The sequence below is a fragment of the Numenius arquata genome, chromosome 8, assembly GCF_964106895.1.
Source record: "Numenius arquata chromosome 8, bNumArq3.hap1.1, whole genome shotgun sequence".
NCBI classification, from domain to species: domain Eukaryota; kingdom Metazoa; phylum Chordata; class Aves; order Charadriiformes; family Scolopacidae; genus Numenius; species Numenius arquata.
The window spans coordinates 26,893,092-26,912,085 of NC_133583.1; the positions used below are offsets into that span (position 1 = coordinate 26,893,092).

The 18,994-nt window shown below is 53.2% G+C and overlaps 1 protein-coding gene across 4 annotated transcripts in view; it reads right to left on the reverse strand.

Annotated features, from left to right (window-relative positions):
• GNAO1 (G protein subunit alpha o1) overlaps nucleotides 1-18,994 on the reverse strand; it is a 146,918-nt gene that overhangs the window by 13,900 nt on the left and 114,024 nt on the right. For all 4 annotated transcript variants that reach the window (XM_074152092.1, XM_074152094.1, XM_074152091.1 and 1 more), the window contains one exon: nucleotides 383-511. In XM_074152092.1, the coding sequence (XP_074008193.1) occupies nucleotides 383-511 (129 nt within the window). The remainder of the gene's footprint in view (nucleotides 1-382; nucleotides 512-18,994) is intronic.

The window sequence follows — 18,994 nt, forward strand, 5'->3', positions numbered from 1 at the left end:
TGGCATCACGAGGGTCAATATGTAGCATTAACCACAAGTGATAGACCCACTTTAGAGATAAGATTTGGCCAAATATTTTTACATTTATGAGGCTTAATCGGACTCGGGGCCGATCTCATAGTATTCCTCCCATCAATGCGGTGTCGTTTGGGTTAGAAGAAGGTACCGTGAGCTCCTATCTAAAAGGCAGTGATTTTCAAGACAAGATTGCCCAACATTTCACGTTGTCGACCCCCCCCCCCCAAACGCCGTGTCCTCTGCAGTGGGAGCCACCTGTGCATTAACCAGCAATTTAACAATTTCTCCTTTGGGAGCTACGGGGAAACCCTGAGAGGAATAGATGCCTCGAAACTTCACCCAGTACGTGCAGTTTTAGACTAACCTGAAGTGGAGGTTTTTGAATGTGAAGTGGGTTTCTACGATGCCAGTTGTTTTGACCCTGGTCCGGAGGATATCCTGCTCCGTGGGCTGGTAGTCTGCAGCTCCGATTCGATCTAAGCTGTCTAGGTAGCTGCGAGAAGAAGGGAAAAGAAAAAGAAAACAGATAAGAATAAGACACGCACTAATCTTCGCCAATCTCAGATGAATCCTTCAGCTTCCTATTAATCTTTTTCAATCTCAGTTTTCGTGGCTGAAGGTATTGTAGTTAAAGGAAAAAAAAAAATAAATCCTATTCTGGGGAAAAAGAAACCTGAACAAACCCCACTAACCTAAGCATAAAATCTGACAGTGAACTGAAAGCAGGAAATTAAGTGTGCGTGTGTTCTGAGCCCTGATTGCAATCTGTGAAAATACACAGTCTTAATATGACTTGCTATTTTTATTCCCCAGGGGATGAAAGTCCCCATGGGTCCATTGTGCTGGATGCGGTACACACGCAGGCTGTGCTGTGAGGGTTTATTCAGATAAGAAGTGGGAGCATATGGGTCTTGCTCCCAGAACAGACAGGTCGAGCCGCCTTCGGGAGATGCCTCTGTCTCCGCTGGGAAAGGAGGGAGATGGGGGCAGTTGTTCTGACGAGGTGCCTCGCCTCTGGTCAGCCCAAAGGAAGGGAGATGAATCCCCCCCGAGCGAGTCATCGCTTCAGTTTGGAATCCAGCACAGGGCTGGGACTGCGGGAGACGCGGTGCCCGGGCAAAATCCAGGGCCCACTTAGATGGTGATAACCTGGGAGTATAAACTGTTTTTTGGGGGGGGCGGTAGAGGCGAGATTTAGCTTTCTAAAACACTTGGATAGTTTTAAAACTTTTACCTTTATTCTGCTCTAGGCTTAAAATCTGTGAAGATAAGCAATGCCTCCCTGGGCTGAAACTTTGGGTAGGAAGTCCCGTCTTTCAGCGTGAAATGTTTTTGTAGAGGAACCCTACAGCTGCGCGTGTATGACCACCACCCATTTTTTCATCCACACGTGAAACAAGTTTTCGAAACAACTCAGCCCAACTCAATGTAATTTACAAAGAAAAGAGGAAGATCAAGACCACCAGGCTGGGCAGGGCTTGGAGCAACCTGGTCTGGTGGGAGGTGTCCCTGCCCATGGCAGGGGGTTGGAACTGGATGGTCTTTAAGGTCCCTTCCAACCCAAACCATTCTATCATTCTATGATCATTCCATGAATTTACCAGTGAGTGCAAGAAGGTGTGGGCTGGAACCACTCACATAAGACAGCGGTGATGCCTAAGCTTGACTTTCTCTTTCAGTTTAGCTAAATGCGATTTATTTATTTTTTTTTTAAATGTAGAGTGACCTAGTCACACCGGCTTGCTCGGAGCATATTTCCCCCTGTGCTTTGCCAAAGCACATCCCACTTGGCTGGAACGTGCTGCCCTGGTCCTGCTGCTGGAGAAGCTTCCCCTGTGTGTCCTGGAGGGAGTGCTCTGAGCCAGGGCTCCGGAGCGGGACAGAATCACACCCGAGAAAACTCACTGCCACCGTCTCTCATGCCTACCCGGCTAGCCCGGAAAAACAAAAGCCAACCAAACTCCACACTACGGTGAAAAACAACCCTCACCCCGCTCACATCACACATTTTGGCTACCCATCATATTTATCATTCGTTTCTTTGCTAAAGAGCTGCAAGAATCACGTCACCCAGAATAAAGTATATAAGCTAAGCAGGCTTATTTTTTGTTGTGCCCTTTTTCAAGCATTTAAAGCCATTGTGGTTTTTGTGACAGATGCTCCCTTAATAGCCTTATGATGGGCCCTGGATGGATGGATGAATGGGGCTTCATTTGAAATCAGATCCTCTGCTGCGACGGCTGAAGCCACGATCACTCATCTATTCACAACTGGTGTCAACTCCCGTTATTTAAGAGACAGCCGCATTTCTTCACATGTCCCCGCAGACCCAGGCGGCTCTGCAGAGCTGTTGTTCAGAGACTCAGCCTCTCCTCTGTCTTCAGGAACGAAAAATTCTTCAAGGTGATGATAAGAAGTGGAGGTGTGAGAGAGGGGAGGATTTTCTCTCCCTCCTGCAGCTCTTGGCAGTACCCCGAACACTTTTATCACTTCCTCCATCTTCATTTTCCGTATTTTCCCATGATTCAGCTCTCTTCAATTTATCGTTCCCTATTAATTATTCTTGCCTTTGAGATCCTCCTTTAATGCTGGGAGTGCAGCAAGTGAAGAAACCCGCTGCAAACTGGCCAAAGGACTCGGCATGCCAGCAGCACAGTGTCAGAGAAGTTCGTTACTGTAATTACTGCCTTCAACGTGCGATGACTTGCTTGCGAACAGCAGCATCCTTTAAGGCCCAGGCTGCATGCTGGGTCTTCAGGGGGTTCTCACTCTCGCTACCGGTGCGCACAGCCTTCGCCTCTTCCACATGGCATTCCCCTTGGCTTCCCAACAGCGAATTAGCTCCAGATTTGATTGGATCCTGCACACAACCAGAAGACTGAGAGGGGACCTCATCGATGCTGAGCAATAGCTAAAGGGCAGGGGGCAAGAGGATGGGGTCAGGCTCTTCTCAGTGGTGTCCGGTGACAGGACAAGGGGCAACGGGCACAAACTGGAACACAGAAAATTCCATCTCAACATGAGGAGGAATTTCTTTCCTTTGAGGGTGGCAGAGCCCCGGAAGAGGCTGCCCAGGGAGGTGGTGGAGTCTCCTTCTCTGGAGATATTCCAAACCCGCCTGGACACGTTCCTGTGCAACCTGCTCTCGGTGACCCTCCTGTGGCAGGGGGCAGGACCAGATGGTCTCCAGAGGTCCCTTCCAACCCCGACCACTCTGTGATTCTATGATTCCCCGTGCTTAACTGGTGCTGTGACAGAGGAATACCCAGTATCTCCAATACTCAGCCTGACCCGGCTTCAGGAGAGCTGAGCTCTGTGCATCCCGTGCCTCGGCATCACTCCCATGTGAAAGCATCCAGCCTGGCTACCGGGCACCCCAGCTCCGATACCTGCTTGCCCCATCGCACCCTTTGCTTTTTCTATTAACTCCCCTCTTCACCTCTTTCCTCACCTCTAGCCTTTTCCACCGTTCTGCACGTGTTTCTCATTGACTCAAATTCTTTCAGCTGCCTGGGTCTGCTCTTCGTCTGTTCCTGGTAGCCTCGATGAGGGTCAGCCATCAGTTTACACAAAGGTATACAACAGCGTCAGTGCTGGTTTTGAGGCTGCATTCCAAAACTGTTTACTCCTCTGGCTGCTCTCCCCTGGAATTTCTCCCATCTCAGGCTGCAGCGGATATTATTTTTCCACTGGACTTGGCCGCAGCTGGGCTCCTCTCTCCCCTCTTCCACGTCATCTTCCTTGCATCCAAGCTCCCTCCGCGGCATGGCTGCCAGGCCAGCATCCAGCTGCGGGAATGGGAAGCTCAAGATGGATGCTGAGCTGATTTTTAGCTGCTGCTTCTTGGGAACGGGAAGCTTTGGATGCTGAGCTGATTTTTAGCTGCTGCTTCTTCTTCTCCTCCTCAGTTCCTGCTTGGAGGTATCTCCGAGGCTGCTTGGAAGGACTTGCTGGGTGCAAGCCTGAGCTGGTGGAGGACAGGATGTGCTGGGGATGCCACCTCTTTGGGAACAGGGAAACCCAAGTGGTGACAAGTCGCCACACATGGGTGACAGCACTCCTGGTGTGCCCTCTGAGAGGCAAATCCAAAGGCCAAACCGTTGCTGGAGATAATCAGTTGTTGCAGCCAACAGGCTTGATGACACATAATCCCCTCAGAAGCTGGCAACCGTTTAACCAGCAGAAATAGGAGTGCTTTGGAGGCCGTGGAGGGAGCGCTTGGCTCTCCCCCCTTCCATATCATCTTCGTGCTGGCATCCGAGCTCCTTCCACTTCCCAGCTCCAGGGTTTGCACACCGGAGTGGAAGCCTATCTGAAATGGCACATCAGCTCCTCTTCGCAGCCTGCCTTGCCCAGGGCTCGCAGGGGTTAAGAAAAAGCTGAGGAAAGGTTAGGAGGTTTTTGAATACAGAGTATTTTTGAGCAACCCGCTAGCATTTATACTTCTGAGCCGAGCGGCTCCATTACCGCTTATATCTTTTATCTTAAACGCTTTGTTTCGAAGCAGATTGCAGGTTTCTGAGTCACTCAGTTTATCGGGCTCGGGGAGTCAAAGCCCGACTATATTACGCCGCTAAAAGCAAAACGCACAAGAAATGGCATTTCCCAAATGCGGGGAGAGGAGTTCATCGAACGGCGGCTACAAAAGGCAGACGCTCTACAGGGACGAGCCGATATTAAATACCTCCCCAGAGTAATATTGAAAATAGGGAGTAAAGACAGGTTCTTCTGCCTTCATTTGCGGCACCGTTGGTGCCGGAGATGTGCAGGAAGGGTTGCTGTTGGCGTTATCCCACAGGAACAGAGCGGTGGCAGCAGCCTACCTGCAGCACCTGGATGGGGACCCCCTCCCCAGGCACTCTGCCACCGCGGGAACCTTCTCCCAGGGCTGCACACCCTTTGCCAAAGGCTCCGCCGGCTGCTTTTTGGGTGAAGAGGAGTCGCCGAGGTGGGTGGCTGCGGTCAGAGCTGGATACCCGTGGGAAGGCTTAGACAGACGGACATTCACCTCTCTTGAGGTTACGGGCAATAAAATGGTTAAACGTCCCTTGGGTTTTTCTTGCCTCAAAGGTGACACTTTGGCGGTCCTTTTGCAGGCAGCATCCCTCTGGATCCGAGCTCATGTCCTCACGCCCTCAACGCTCCAGAAGCCTTGGTGAAGCAGCAGCTACAGCCTGGGCTGGGTACGGGGTGGGCTTGCTGGCAGGAGAGCAAGCCTGGGGACACCAACATCTCCTCCGTCCTGCCGGTCCTGGCCTCTGTCCACGTCTCCTCCGTGAAGGCAAGGCCAAGTGTGGGACACCCCGGCCTCCTCCTGTTGGCTCATGTTGTGTTTGATTGAGAAAGCAGAGCCCCATTTGTCAACAGACGCAGCTGAGTCACTGCCGGGCTATTTTCTACTCCGTGCACAGAGGCGCTTGAGGGTCAGCTCCAACGTCGTCTCTGCTGGCAAATGCCGAGTTTTTAATCAAGGTTGTCAACGAGCAGGATCCACCTCATCTACCTCTAGGTGCTCAGGTGAAGATGTCTCCACCCAGGTGGTCCTTCCTCATTCATGGATGGAAATGGGCATTTCTAACATCTGTTATCTGTGCCTGACCTTAGCTTTACCTTAACTTCTTCCTTCCTTTCACTGACTGACCAATAGCCCAACATATATTTAGCATTAAACCTGTTTAATACGTAGTGACTGTAGAGCAAGGATTCAGAGGAGAAGCACCGGGCTTATCAGTAGCGTCTCTACAACAGCATAGTAAACTCTTGTAGTGCCTTCCACCAGAAGAGAAAATGTGTGGATGCTGCTTCCCAAAGGTGTGATACGGCTCGGTATGGCCACCCGAGGCAGCCGGCAGCGGGCAAGCACCTGGAGGCTGTGGCTCCGCAGTGTTTTTTCCCTGCAGAAGCCATGCCCAGCCATATTTGCTGCATTATTTTAGGGAAAGGGGGGGAAAAAAACCCCACCCCAGCCCACTCTCAGAGCCCAGCACTCATCCAGCACACACGGCGGCGATGCAACACGTGTCTTAAATAACCATCAGTTAACGAAAGACTTGAAATGAAGCCACGCAGTGTCACCGTGTCCCTTCAGCAATCAATCCCACCGTAGGGCAGGGACCTCGATGTGCACACGTGTGTCAGAGCCTGCCGGTCCTCCTGACGAAAGCCAGAAGGCGATACCTGTTGCTCCTCGGGCGCTTCCAGGTGGGTCATGGCAGGCGGGAGGAGGAGACCTTAGGTGATAGGTAATTCAGCCGAGAGGGCAGGGAGCATCGCCTGGCATTTTCTGAGCCCAGCCCCAAAGAAGGGAGGTCTTGGGAATTCACTCCCGGACTTTAGGCAATGCCTTTTTTTGTTTCTGGCTGTGTTCCCTGCTCAGCCGGTCCGGCCTCGATGGGAATCACATGGATTACACCGCAGGCTCTGCTGTCCTGCTGCGGCTCCTGATAATAAACCTCATCTCACACCCAACCAGATGAGACACCCCCCAGCTTCCCTCCCCCGGACCCAGCCAGCCACAGACCACCTCTGGTGCCTGCTTCTTGCCAGCTGCTAACAGCCGGAGTGACGGTCACCGGGCCCGGGGATCACTGGGGTTATTTTCACAGAATCACATGGAGTTGGAAGGGACCTCTGGAGAGCATCTAGTCCAACCCCTCTGCCAAAGCAGGTCCACCCAGAGCAGGTTGCACAGGAATGTGTCCAGGCGGGGTTTGAATGTCTCCAGAGAAGGAGACTCCACCACCTCCCTGGGCAGCCTCTTCCAGGGCTCTGACACCCTCAAAGGGAAGAAGTTCCTCCCCATGTTTAGATGGAACTTCTTATATTCAAGTTTGTGCCCATTTCCTCTTGTCCTGTCCCTGGGCACCACTGAAAAAAGACCGGCCCCATCCTCTTGACGCCCTCCCTTTAAGTATTTATAGGCATTGATCAGATCCCCCCTCAGCCTTCTCTTCTCCAGACTAAAAAGACCCAAGTCCCTCAGCCTCTCCTCGCTGGATGCCCTGTGTTTTCTTTACTCTCCCCTGGGAAATGAGGAGGATGGTCCCTGCCGTTAAAGGACGGTGGCAGACCTTGACAAGAAGGATGCTACACTACGATGCCTGTTTTTTTGCCCGGTTCTGAAGCAGGACCCTGACCTGTTTGCTCAGACCTGGCTGAGTGCATGCGAGGGATGCACCCGTGGAAAAGGAACAGGCGTCGTGCAGCAGGCTGTACAGGGCTTGCACATCAAGATCAACTCGACAAGTTGATATTAATACCAATGATAGGCAGGAGGAATGAACAAAAGCGGGCTGGGGTTTAGCTGTCCTAGTTAGACTTGCAGTTTTTCGAGGCATGACTGGATCCAGAATAATTTTTAGCGGCGCATGTGGATGAGCAGAGTCACTAAAAAGCAACTGCACAGCAAAGGTACTTCAGGACATAAGGGTCTCCAGGAGCTGCTGGCTGGCTTTGCTGGTTGTTTGGCCAGCAATATGTCATGGCCTCGTTACTGCAGCAATAAAAGGATGCTGCGGGAGAGTTTGAGTTTGTGATCAGAGAGATCTGGCCGGGGGAGAGGTGGGCTGTGGAGGAAAAGGCAAGGCTAACAACCCACTCAGAAACTGGTTTGGAGTGGTCCTGGGAGAGCAGAAGCGGGCTCATCTTTCTGCAATGAAATTTTGAAAACTGGACACCGAGTAAGAGGGGACGATGAAGATTTTTTTTTTTACATATGGGAGCCTTTCAAAAGAGAAAACCAATGTGTCTGGATCAGACCAATGACCCACCAAGCTCAACTAGTGTCCAAGAGCAGATGTCGAGAGAAGAACATGAATACAGGGCAAGCACGCAGCACTCAGGCAGTCTTCCCAGCCCCCAGCACTTCATGTGGATAGCGGAGTTTCAAAGAGAAGGGTGAGATCTTTTTATTTATTACCCCTCCATGATTTTTCTTCCAGAGATGTGTCTAGGTGCTTTTTGAAGCAATGTAAACTTCTAACAGCCGCAGCTGCAGCAAGGAATTTCCCAGCTCATCTACCCTGTCTGTGAAAACCTGATTCTTTCTGTTTTTTAAACTGTCATGTCAGAGTTTAACTTTGTTAATCATCGTATGGGAAGAGCTGTCCTTTCTCTCCTCCCTATCCCCCACTTGTTTCTCTCTAGACTTCTCCGCAGACCTCCGTACATCCCCTGGGAAGCATCTCTGCTCCTGAAACATTCCCACACGGAAGCTCTTTGGAGCCTTTCATCACACCGGGAAGGGGCGATGGATCCTCATCTCCTGGATCCTATCCGAGAAGGGGAAAAGAGGGAGCCAGAACTGCCTTGTTCTATATGTAACCCCTCTGCTTTACGGTCACTTAACAGGATGCTACACGCAGAAGGAGGCAGATTAATGCCAGCCCCCTCGGAGCCACTGCACGGGCAGATCTGGTGGGACGTGGTTTGCTCCCGGTGCTGCAAACCCTTTTAGAAGCATCCTCATCCGCTGTTTATACAAAGCCTCTGTGATTTAGACTGTTGTTTAGTGCCGAGCCGCTGACCACAGGGCAGCCTGGCCTTCGTTTTCATAAGCACAGGATTTTTACGGGGGCTGGCTCGCCACGTAAACCCTCTGGGGTGACGCGCGGCTCTGGCTGTGCAAGGTCTTCTCCGCCGGTGGCCCTGCACCCAGGTGTCCTCTGCACGGCAGGGAAGACACAGGCTCTTCGTCGAAGCAGAAGGTGGCTCAACGGCTCCAGTCCAGCTCTCGCCTTACGTAAACCTCCGCTTCCCTCACGACCAGCTCTGAAGGACAGCAGCTGGAGCAGGGATGAGGTGTGGTGGGACTCAGCGCCCTGGAAGCGAGCAGGATCTATGCCTAAACCTTTATGCAACAGAATAAGTGGGTTTGATGCTTTTTTTTTTTTTTTTTTTTCCTCCAGGAATGCTCTTATAAACCTGCTGACAGCAGAGCTGATGGCTTTCTATACTGTAAAAAAAAAAAAAAAAAAAGAAGAAAGAAAGAAAGGAAAGAAAAGAAGGGGCTAAAAATAAGCCGCGGGGAGTTTGGGATAATGAAGGGTTTGTTCTGGGAAGGAGCCCTGATCAGAGGACGCCGCCCCACCGTGCTGCAGCGGGGCTCCCGGCTGGTTCCTCTGCCCGGCACTCGGCTGCTCCAGCCCAAACGGGGACAGAGACCAGCAAAGCCAGCCCACCGTGTCCCCCCCGGCCCGCACGCCGACAGAGGCACCACGGCCCGCTCGCCCCAGCCCTCCTCCACATCACCCGGCGGCCGATTCCCTTTGGCCCCACGGCAATCCCACGAGCTAATTACTCAGGATTACTCCAAGCCTGGGAAGCAAATGGCTGTGACCGCAGATGAAACCAGCCCCACGGACTTGAGCCTTTTGGTCAGCCACCAGCCAGGAGGAGGGTGGTCCCCAGGGAGGTCCATCAGGGTGTGCAGCAAGGGCCAGGACATCTATTTACACAGTAGGGGAAGTAGCATGAACGTCTCCATTTCTAAGCTGGAAGGAAAAAATGAGATATGGCAGCAGTGTTTCTGTAGTGGTAGGTGCCTGTCTGCGGCAGGGGTAGCACTGGTGAGGGGTTTAGATCTAAAGCATTGGTTAACGAGATCTGCGCTCTCCTATCAAGTAGACAGAGGATGCCCATAGCTGGATGATGGCACAATTATGAGGAGTGGGGTGGGTCTGTCGGGAGTTGACTTCAATCAGAGGCCTCATTTATCCCCTCACCATACTGAGGAAGATGAGCTGCTGGCGATGGAGTGGGAATCATGTTTCTGGATCTTCTCATCTGTCCATTTTGCTGACCTATTAGCAAAGTATGGGGATTTCTGCATTTAAATCCCATTTAAGCATCCCTGCCAGAATCCGTGGGTACCAAAAACAGCCAACGCTCTGCCGTGGACAAATACGACATCTTTGCTGTGAGGGTGGTGAGAGCCTGGCCCAGGTTGCCCAGAGAAGCTGTGGCTGCCCCATCCCTGGAGGGGTTCAAGGCCAGGTTGGAGGGGGCTTGGAGCAACATGGTCTGGTGGGACTGGATGGTCTTTAAGGTCCCTTCCAACCCAAACCATTCTGTGATTCTGTGGCCCACAGCTAGCAAAAGCAAAACCTGGAAATTTTACCCTTGGCTGCATACTGAAAATGTCTTGGTTATCCCAGAAAAAGGTGGATCTCTCGGGCTGTAACATCTGTGCTATCCAAATGGACTTTCTGGTCCTTCTCAGCGGCTGTCAGGCTGCGGCTCCTCCGAGAACAGCTTTGCTTGTGGTATTGCAGCAGTTTGGTTTCAGTCCAGGCCGGATCCAGAAGCAGAGACACGTAAGGGAAAATTCACGGAGTTTCTCATCCCTTTAGAAAACGTTCAGCCAAATTGTCATTAGGAGGAAGTTTGTTTGCTGTGTATCAAAATAGCTTGATCGTTCCCAGCAGGGAAGGCTGTCACCTGGCCCAGGCTGGGCTGGTGAGGTATCCTGCCGACCACCTACTTTTCCGTTCTCCCTCTCTTGCGGGGATGAGCATCCTCAGAGAGGTCTGTAGCCGCAGTGTCTCCAGACAACCACGCCTGGAAGGTTAGGCTCCTGCAGCCCACCAAACGGCTCCCAGGACTCAGCAGGGGTGGGTTGAGCCCTCTGTTCAGCTGAAGATGCATCAGGGAAGTGTGCGTGATAAAATCAGCTTGGGATACTCCATAGGGGACCGCCCGGCTGCAGAGCTGGTGTGGGAGATGAGCTGAGGACACCACCACCACCACCAAGGTGTGTTCCTCCACGAGGGCTGGGAACAGCTACTGTCTCTGCACTTGAGGTTGTGCAGAGACTTTCCCCTCTGCCCTGGGGACATGCCCCTGCCAGAAACCGGCTTTATAACGAGAAAGACAGCCTCTGCTGTCTGCCTGTGGACCTGCCAGTGACCATGTCTCTTGGGAGCGAGCCGCGGGCCAAGGTGCTGCAGTAAGCCAGGGGGGCGGACCAGGAATCCCAGCCTGCTTGGTGGGAGAGGTTTGAACCCACCCAGGAGCTCTTCATTTCCAGTGGGAGGATGGAGCCGGCCCAGAGCAGCGTTAGGTCTGGAAAACATCAGGAGTTCTACCAGACAGGGCGGGCTTTATTGCCAATAAATGCTTTTTGCTGAGCTTCCCCTTGGCCGCCGAAGAGGAGGAGAGCATCTCGAGCAGATGGCTGGTTAGCACGAGCATCGCCCCTGCCCAGCCCGCGTTCCCGCGCTCTCTGCTGCTGGAGCACCAGCGTGATTGATGTGTCCGCCCAACCTCCCACTGGAGCAGGGAAACGGTATTAATCACACTTGCTTTAGGAGGAATGTAAGTATTAGGGGGATGGAAGTCAGTTTTGTGGTCCCTAAATCGAAGTCAGGAGCTTTAACCACAAGGCCTTTCCATACTGAGTTTTATAACCCTTAAGCAATATCCTTCCATAGGGATTTTGCCCATGTAGGGGCAGATTCTGTAAGGCTGGTAGAAATTTGCTGGCCTAAGAAAGAAATAGATTCCCTACACAAAGAGCAGCCTCTACAGCGGCGTTACAATTGATGATTAAATCCTAAGTTAACCCAATAATTTGAATAGAGGTAAATAAATGCCTTTTTTTTTTTTTTTGGGGGGGGTGAACAAAGAAGGCTGAAAATGGATGTTGTCACGTACTTTTCTGCTCCATCCAATATAATTTCATGCATTCCTATATGGATTCTGATGAGTTTTGCAGGTCAATGACACTGCATTTAAACACAAGCTAAGCAGTAATTACAGATGCATGCAAGACTTATTCATCTGGTGGCACTGCACCAGCTGATGGAAGGATCAGCCGTATCCAATCAATGTTTGAAGCTTCTCAAAATAAAGAGCTTTTTGGCTCCCACTGTGAAGTGAAAATAAAAATAACCCCTTAAATCCCAGGAGTGGTCCCTTATGTCATAGAATCGTGGAATGGTTTGGGTTGGAAGGGACCTTAAAGACCATCCAGTCCCACCCCCTGCCCTGGGCAGGGACACCTCCCAACAGACCACGTTGCTCCAAGACCCATCCAACCTGGCCTTGAACCCCTCCAGGGATGGGGCAGCCACAGCTTCTCTGGGCAACCTGGGCCAGGCTCTCACCACCCTCACAGCAAAGAATTTCTTCCCCACATCTCATCTCCATCTCCCCTCTTTCAGTGTCAAACCCTTCCCCCTCCTCCTGTGGCTCCCCTCCCTGATCCAGAGTCCCTCCCCAGCTTTCCTGGAGCCCCTTGAGGGACTGGAAGGGGCTCTAAGGTCTCCCCGGAGCCTTCTCTTCTCCAGGCTGAACCCCCCCAACTCTCTCAGCCTGTCCTCACAGCAGAGGGGCTCCAGCCCGCCCAGCATCTCTGTGGCCTTCTCTGGCCCCACTCCAACAGGTCCATGTCCTTCCTGTGCCGAGATGTCCCTGCGAGGAAGGCTGCAGGATGGGTCTGGGTGATAGCTGCACCGTTGCCCACGCTAAGCCTTGCCTTTGTGCCCCCATATATGCTGTCCACCTTGGGTCTTCTTCGCACGCTCGCTGCATGACCCACTTCTCCCCAGGGCTGAGGATTGGACTGATGAGATTTAAGGCAGTAGTGAGGAAAAAGAAGGAGGATGAGCAGTGTGGAGGGAGTGGGCAGCCAGTGTTCCCTAGGATCATCTCCCGTGTGCCGCAGGGTGTCCGGGCTCGGCGTGACGAGGAAGGAACCAGCGTGACGTGCCACCAAAGGGAGCAGCCGGGGGACTGTGTAAAAACCACCGAGGTACGGGAACGCGTGGCAGGGGACGCAAGGTGGCACGTTTAAAGGCAGATTACTGGGTTTTGTCCAATTTCTCTTCAGGTTTTCGCTGTTGATGGGGGCTATATGGCCATATAGGAGCCCTCCCCTCCCATGGAGCGACGGTGCTTGCTCCCCACGGTCGCCACGAGATGCCCTGACGAGCCAGGGAGTCCCACTCTGCGACGGTCTTCGCTGGGACTTCAGACAGGGCACCGGTGCTAACCCTACACCCAGATTTCTCCTCAGGCTGGTGAAAAGCAGACGCATCAGGCAGAGCTAGCAGGGTCCAAGCAGAACCTACCACCCTCCCGTGGTACTTCTGTGCTGGGGCCAGGGAAGACAGAGATTGGGATAAATGGACCGGACCAGGCAACCCTTTCAGACACTCGGATGGGTGCCTGCACCCAAGCCAGAGAAACCCCTGGTGAGACAAACAGGTCGTGGGGGTGACCTCTGCTCATTTAGCACGTTTTTCCATTTCCTACCAACTACTTTAAGCAGATGATCTGAAGTCTCCCATAGTGGTCGCAGGTGTCTGAACGAGCCCAGCAGGACCAAGCCCCGCTGCCCTGCCCTGTGTGCTCCACTTCAGAGGAAGCTCCACTGGTGGTGGGAAGCACAGGGAAGTGGGGAACGCACCCAGCCCTGCCCAGAGAGCAGCCGTGGGTGGGAAGAGGTTGCCCAGAGGTACGGCCAAGGCATCCTGGGCTGAAAGCTGCTCTCTTGTCACCTTCAGGACTGGCACTGCCACTGCTGCGTGCAGGTGGGACCCGGTTGAGATTCTGGATCACGAGATGCAGCTCCTCATGGTGGGTGGGTAAGAGGCTCTTGCCTCCTCCCTGGGCAGGACACAGGTTGTTGAGCCCCTGGGTAGAAACGTGTAGCCTTTTTTTTTCCTGACTTTATTTGTAGCTTCTCTATTTCCATCATTTCTTTGTTTACATATTATTGTTCAATGAGATACTCCTCTGGGGATTTCTTTAATGCAAAGTTCCTGCTTCCAACATCGGTTTAATTTGAGTAAAGGTTTTTGCCTGGACTCCGTGACCAATTCCCAGCTCTCAGCAGCTTGTCTCAGCCTCCTCTTTCTCCTTCTTTCTCCCATTCCTGCCTGTCGCAGATTTGGCCTCACTGTTCAGCATGCTCCCTGGTGCAGTATTTCTCACATTGGGGATTGCAAGACCGTGGAGCCTTTTTAACTGAAAATGCTTAAACTGACATTAAGGCTGCTCGGTAGGATGCACTGGCTGGTATTTTCCCGAACGTGGATTTGGAAATGGTTCTTATGCTATCGTCAAACCTTACGCACCAAGAGCAATTCTGAGGGATTGGGAGATGCTGATTTATGCGGTTAAAAGTGCTGTCAGAGCCCCAGAGCTGCAGTGACTGCTCTCAGGGCATTACATTTTGGAGCACTGAATGTCTTTTCCATGCCGGTGCTTCCCAGCAAACCGTCTGCTCAATGTGACCCAGCAGGGACGGAGTTACAGGAAGGGAAAGAGCTTCATAAATCCCCAGCAAGGCTTGGACCCACCGCCAAAACCCGAGCTGACACTTCCTTGGCGTGGCTCCACGGTGCGGCTTGTGCCTGGTTTCTCTCTCTCCCCTCTACCTCTTTCCTCCCCTCCCACCAGCACGGAGAAGGCGCTGCCAAAAATCCAGGCTAAGCACCATTTCTCCTCTTTCCCCCTCTTCCCCCCACCCAATAAATTCAGCCCCAGAAGAGATCCCCGGGAACCTTGGAGGAGGTGCCTTCTCCAGGTACTCAAGCGCTTGGATGCTTTAGATGCACAGGAGGCGGGGAAGGTGTAAGCCTGAGAATTTTGGCACAAGGAGGGGGGTGTTCACTCCGCTGAAATCCAGCGGAAATGGGAGGGTTTTCTCATGGGGGGGCCAGCAAAATAGTAGTTGTGGGTGTGTATGTCATGCCAGCAGTCTGAAGGCGAGGAACAGATCTGGAGAAGGTGGAATAATAGCTTCTATACAGTCTCAGTGTTGCTTTTACTCTATCTAACAGGCAGTGTAAAAGGTACGGGTGAATGAACTGATACAGGCCCAGTGCTAGTTCTGTTTCGGGGGGGGGGAGGAAAAAAAAAAGAAAAGAAAAAAAGATAATAATAGGAAAATGTCAAGAATCTGCCTAAAGGGTACCTGGCTCACCGTGCTGGCTGGCATCACGCCCGGAGAGCGGCATCCAGGCAGCAAAGCGGCAGCGTTACCTTCGGCTGCCTTCCCTTCCCTGCCCAAACCAACGAGCGTCCCATCAGCGTGTGCACTGGGAAAAAGCCAGGTACCAGCCCCTTCCCGGGGGGGGTACCAGCCCCTTCTCCAGCCTGCCTAAGCCTACCTCTTCTGCTAACGAACCCCCAATTATTCACAGCCCTCCCCACCGTGCTCCCTGCCGCCAAACACCCCCCGGTGCCACCTCTCCTCCGAGATGCCCCACGTACACCGGGCACCGGCCGTGCCCAAACCCGTGATGCCAAGCCCCGGCCCCGTCTTCTACACGGAGAAAGAAACCCTGTGTTTCCCGCTTTCCCACCTAAAAAGCGGTAGGAAATCAATGGCTGGGGGTTGAATATTGGCTCAGCGCTTGGCCTGGATAAGCAAGAAACCGAGTGGTGTTTGCTACAGGGCTAATTAGAGCTATTATATCAATTAGTCTGTGAAATGATCAGTGCCCGGGGCTCCACCGGGAGAATCCCAATTTCGGCGGAACTGTCTCAGCCGAGTGCTAGGACTCTGCTCCCGTGGGGTCACCCGGGCACCCTCCGGCCGTGCTCTGCCCACCCGCCTTCACCACTCTCACGGAATCACAGAATGATATGGGGTTGGAAGGGACCTCTGGAGATCATCCAGTCCAACCCCCTGCCAAAGCAGGTCCACCCAGAGCAGGTCCCACAGGAACGTGTCCAGGCGGGTTTGGAATGTCTCCAGAGAAGGAGACTCCACCACCTCCCTGGGCAGCCTCTTCCACGGCTCTGCCACCCTCACAGGAAAGAAGTTCCTCCTCATGTTTAGGTGGAACTTCTTATATTCAAGTTTGTGCCCATTTCCTCTTGTCCTGTCCCTGGGCACCACTGAAAAAAGACTGGCCCCATCCTCTTGACACCCTCCCTTTAAGTATTTATAGGCATTGATCAGATCGCCCCTCAGCCTTCTCTTCTCCAGACTAAAAAGACCCAAGTCCCTCAGCCTCTCCTCGTATGGGAGATGCTCCAGGCCCCTCATCATCTTGTAGCCCTCTGCTGTACCCTCTCCAGCAGTTGCAGAGCAGAGGGGCAGGATGACCTCTCTCGACCTGCTGGCCACACTCTTCCTGGTGCACCCCAGGATGCCATTGGCCTTCTTGGCCACAAGGGCACATTGTTGGCTCATGGTCATCCTATTGTCCACCAGGACTCCCAGGTCTTTCTCCTCAGAGCTGCTCTCCAGGTGCTCTTGCCACTGTGGGCACTGGCCTCTCATCAACCGGAGCGTGTTTATTGTCCCCATCAGGAAACCGTGACAAGGAGCTCCCACCCCTTGACTGATGGGCACCAGGGGCTCTCAGGGGTCCCCGGGGAGCTCTGCCTTCCTACTGGGGGCCGTGCCACCCTCCCTTCACGGCCACAGCTCTGGGTGCTTTATCCCCATCATTGCCCAGCCCTGTGATTTTATGGCAAGTGTGACAGTGTTTGCTGCATTCCTTTTTCTTTCCTTCACTTTTGTTCTCTCTTAAAGCCTCACCCCCTCAAGGCTGGATATGAGATGGACTATTTGCTTAAGGAAATAAGAAAGGACTTTCCAGCTCTCCTGTTCACAGACAAAAGGCTTTAAAGTATAAGCCAGAGGGCTTAGGAAGCAGCAGATAAAAGCAATTTTCCAATGGCTGTCTTAATATATATTGAAAAACGGGGGCTTTTTAGCTAAGCTCATGATTGGTTTGGGATTTAACTCCTAACCTTAAACACCTGAGCGTGGGGATGCTGCGCTGCTCCCCCTCTTCTAGAAGGGGGTGTGTGTGCACGGGCTGGACCCCGGGAGAGGGTGGGGGGAATGGAATGGCAGCGGCCCCACAGCTCGAGTGGCCACTCCAATGATTTTCAAGCTCTCTTGTGCCGTGGGGCCTGTTGAGTCGCTCCGCCTCGCCACAGGCACCCCCTGAGCAGGGGCAGGACCAAGGATGGGGTGACCGATGGAGGAATTGCTCCCCTCTGTGGTCCGGGGAGGGGAGGGAGCATCACGATGGGAAAACCTAAAAGGCTGGTAGTCGTGAAAACGTGATGGAGGGGGAAAGAGAGGTAACAGCATCCTGAGAGCATGGAGATAATCTGCTTTCTGGGACAGGACCCTGGAGGGGAGCAGCTCCCCATCACGCCGATGCCACCGCTGTCTGCCCACCCACGTGGGAGACGGCTTGCTCCGTGCCGCAGCCTGGCTACCAAGAAATTCCCACGTTCCTGCCATTCTTTGCCATTTAAGGATTTCAAATGGGTGGCAAATACGTCAGGAAAAGACGTATCGCTTCCTGGAGTCGCAGACGGTGCCAGACCTGAAGGCGGCGGGGTGAGGAAGAGCGCGGCAGGGTGGTCCCTGACAGCTCTGCCTGCAGACGGGCTGCAGACCCGCGGGGCTGAGAGCAAACGGAGGTCCCCAACCCGGCCACGTGGGCTGCGGGGGGACGGGGGCTACCAGCCCCTGGTGACCCACGAGCGGGATGCTGGCTAGCTGGCAGGAAGCAGGAATTATCCATCTCGGCAGGAGACAGGAGGAGCCGCATATGTCCCCTGGTGTGGGAAGGAGGTTGGGGCGAAAGGCAGGAGACCACGGTGACGGGCGAGCTGTGCAGGGAGCGAGCGCTGCCTGCCGAAAGGCAGAGCTGGCGGGAGATTGGGGGGAGCAGTGAAAGGAACAAATTCAACGGCACACAGACACACACACATCCCCCCCAAAAAAACCCCATCCCCAAACCCCAACCCCAAGCCTTGGTGGCAACCTGCCAGCTCCAAGCTGGTTTCATAAGGAGGTTTCAGCCTAAAAATACACAAATACTCAGCCGAAAAATACTCAGGTCTTTCTGCACCGACTCTGTCACCCCCAGCCCTTCACAAGGCAGAAAGAAATGCCTGTTGGGACCGTCAGCCGGTGAGGAGAACACATTACCCGGGGTTCAAGACTGAGGTTCAGCAGGTTTCCCTGGGGGTGAGTGCCCTCTGCTGTGTTTATCGGTGGTGCTGGCTGCTCCTCATCGTATTAAAAGAGGAAGTTGTTCCCAAATTCTGGCAGTGTCCCCTCCTCCAGGCAGGGTGACCTGCTGCCCGGCTCCTACCCTCTCAGGTGGGAGCTTTGCCAAAAAGTGAGACAGCCCTGATTGGTATCCTGGGCCATTAAATAGCAGTTTATTTAGTCGAGACGTCAAGATTTTACTAATCCCCCAGGCCAAAGACGGGACACGGCAATGACAAATGGCAGGGAGGTAGTGGGTACTTTGTCCCCAAAGAATGAATTAACGATGTAACTTCTCTGCTCCTCCTTGCAGTGTCATCTCCTGGGTCTCTTCAGATAGACCTTAGAGAGATTTTTCGGGAGGGTAAAGGAGGATTAGGAGGGGGGAAGTGACAACACCATCCCACCAGTTTTTGCCTGCAAGAGCCATATCTCGAGAGATGCTGAGCTTTCAGAGGAGCTGGCTGCAGAGTTTGCCGTTTCAGATGGAAAGGCAGCGATCAAAGCGTCGGAGCTCTGGTTCACCTGGTGGATGCCTTCCTGGATGTCCCCACGTCGCTGGGGGCTGCCACAAGCTCCGCTTTAAAGCCCAGCTCTGTAGCTTCTCCTCTTCAGGGAAGAACTTACGTGGGGGGGGGTGATGGCATCCCAGATACCTTCACACAGACTAAGAGGGGATATAGTCCTTCAGAAACCAGGTGTTCACAAGGTACAGGACCTCCTGCTTTTCCTTCTTCATTTCATTTAGAGCTCGCACAAGCTCCAGCCAGGAAATGCCTTTTTGAGACAGTTCCCCCTTTCCCTGATGACTTGCATGTGTGGCTTGGAAAGGGTGAAAGGAAGAGCCTGGCTCTGGGACTAAGCTTCTGGGCTAAGGGGACTTCTGGGATTAAGCCCGGGTTCCAGGCTGTCCCCGAGGAGAGAGGGGTCTGGCGGAGCTCTCCTCTGCCCTGGTGTCTGAGAGGACACAAGAGGGGTGGGCATGACAAGAAGTGGCAA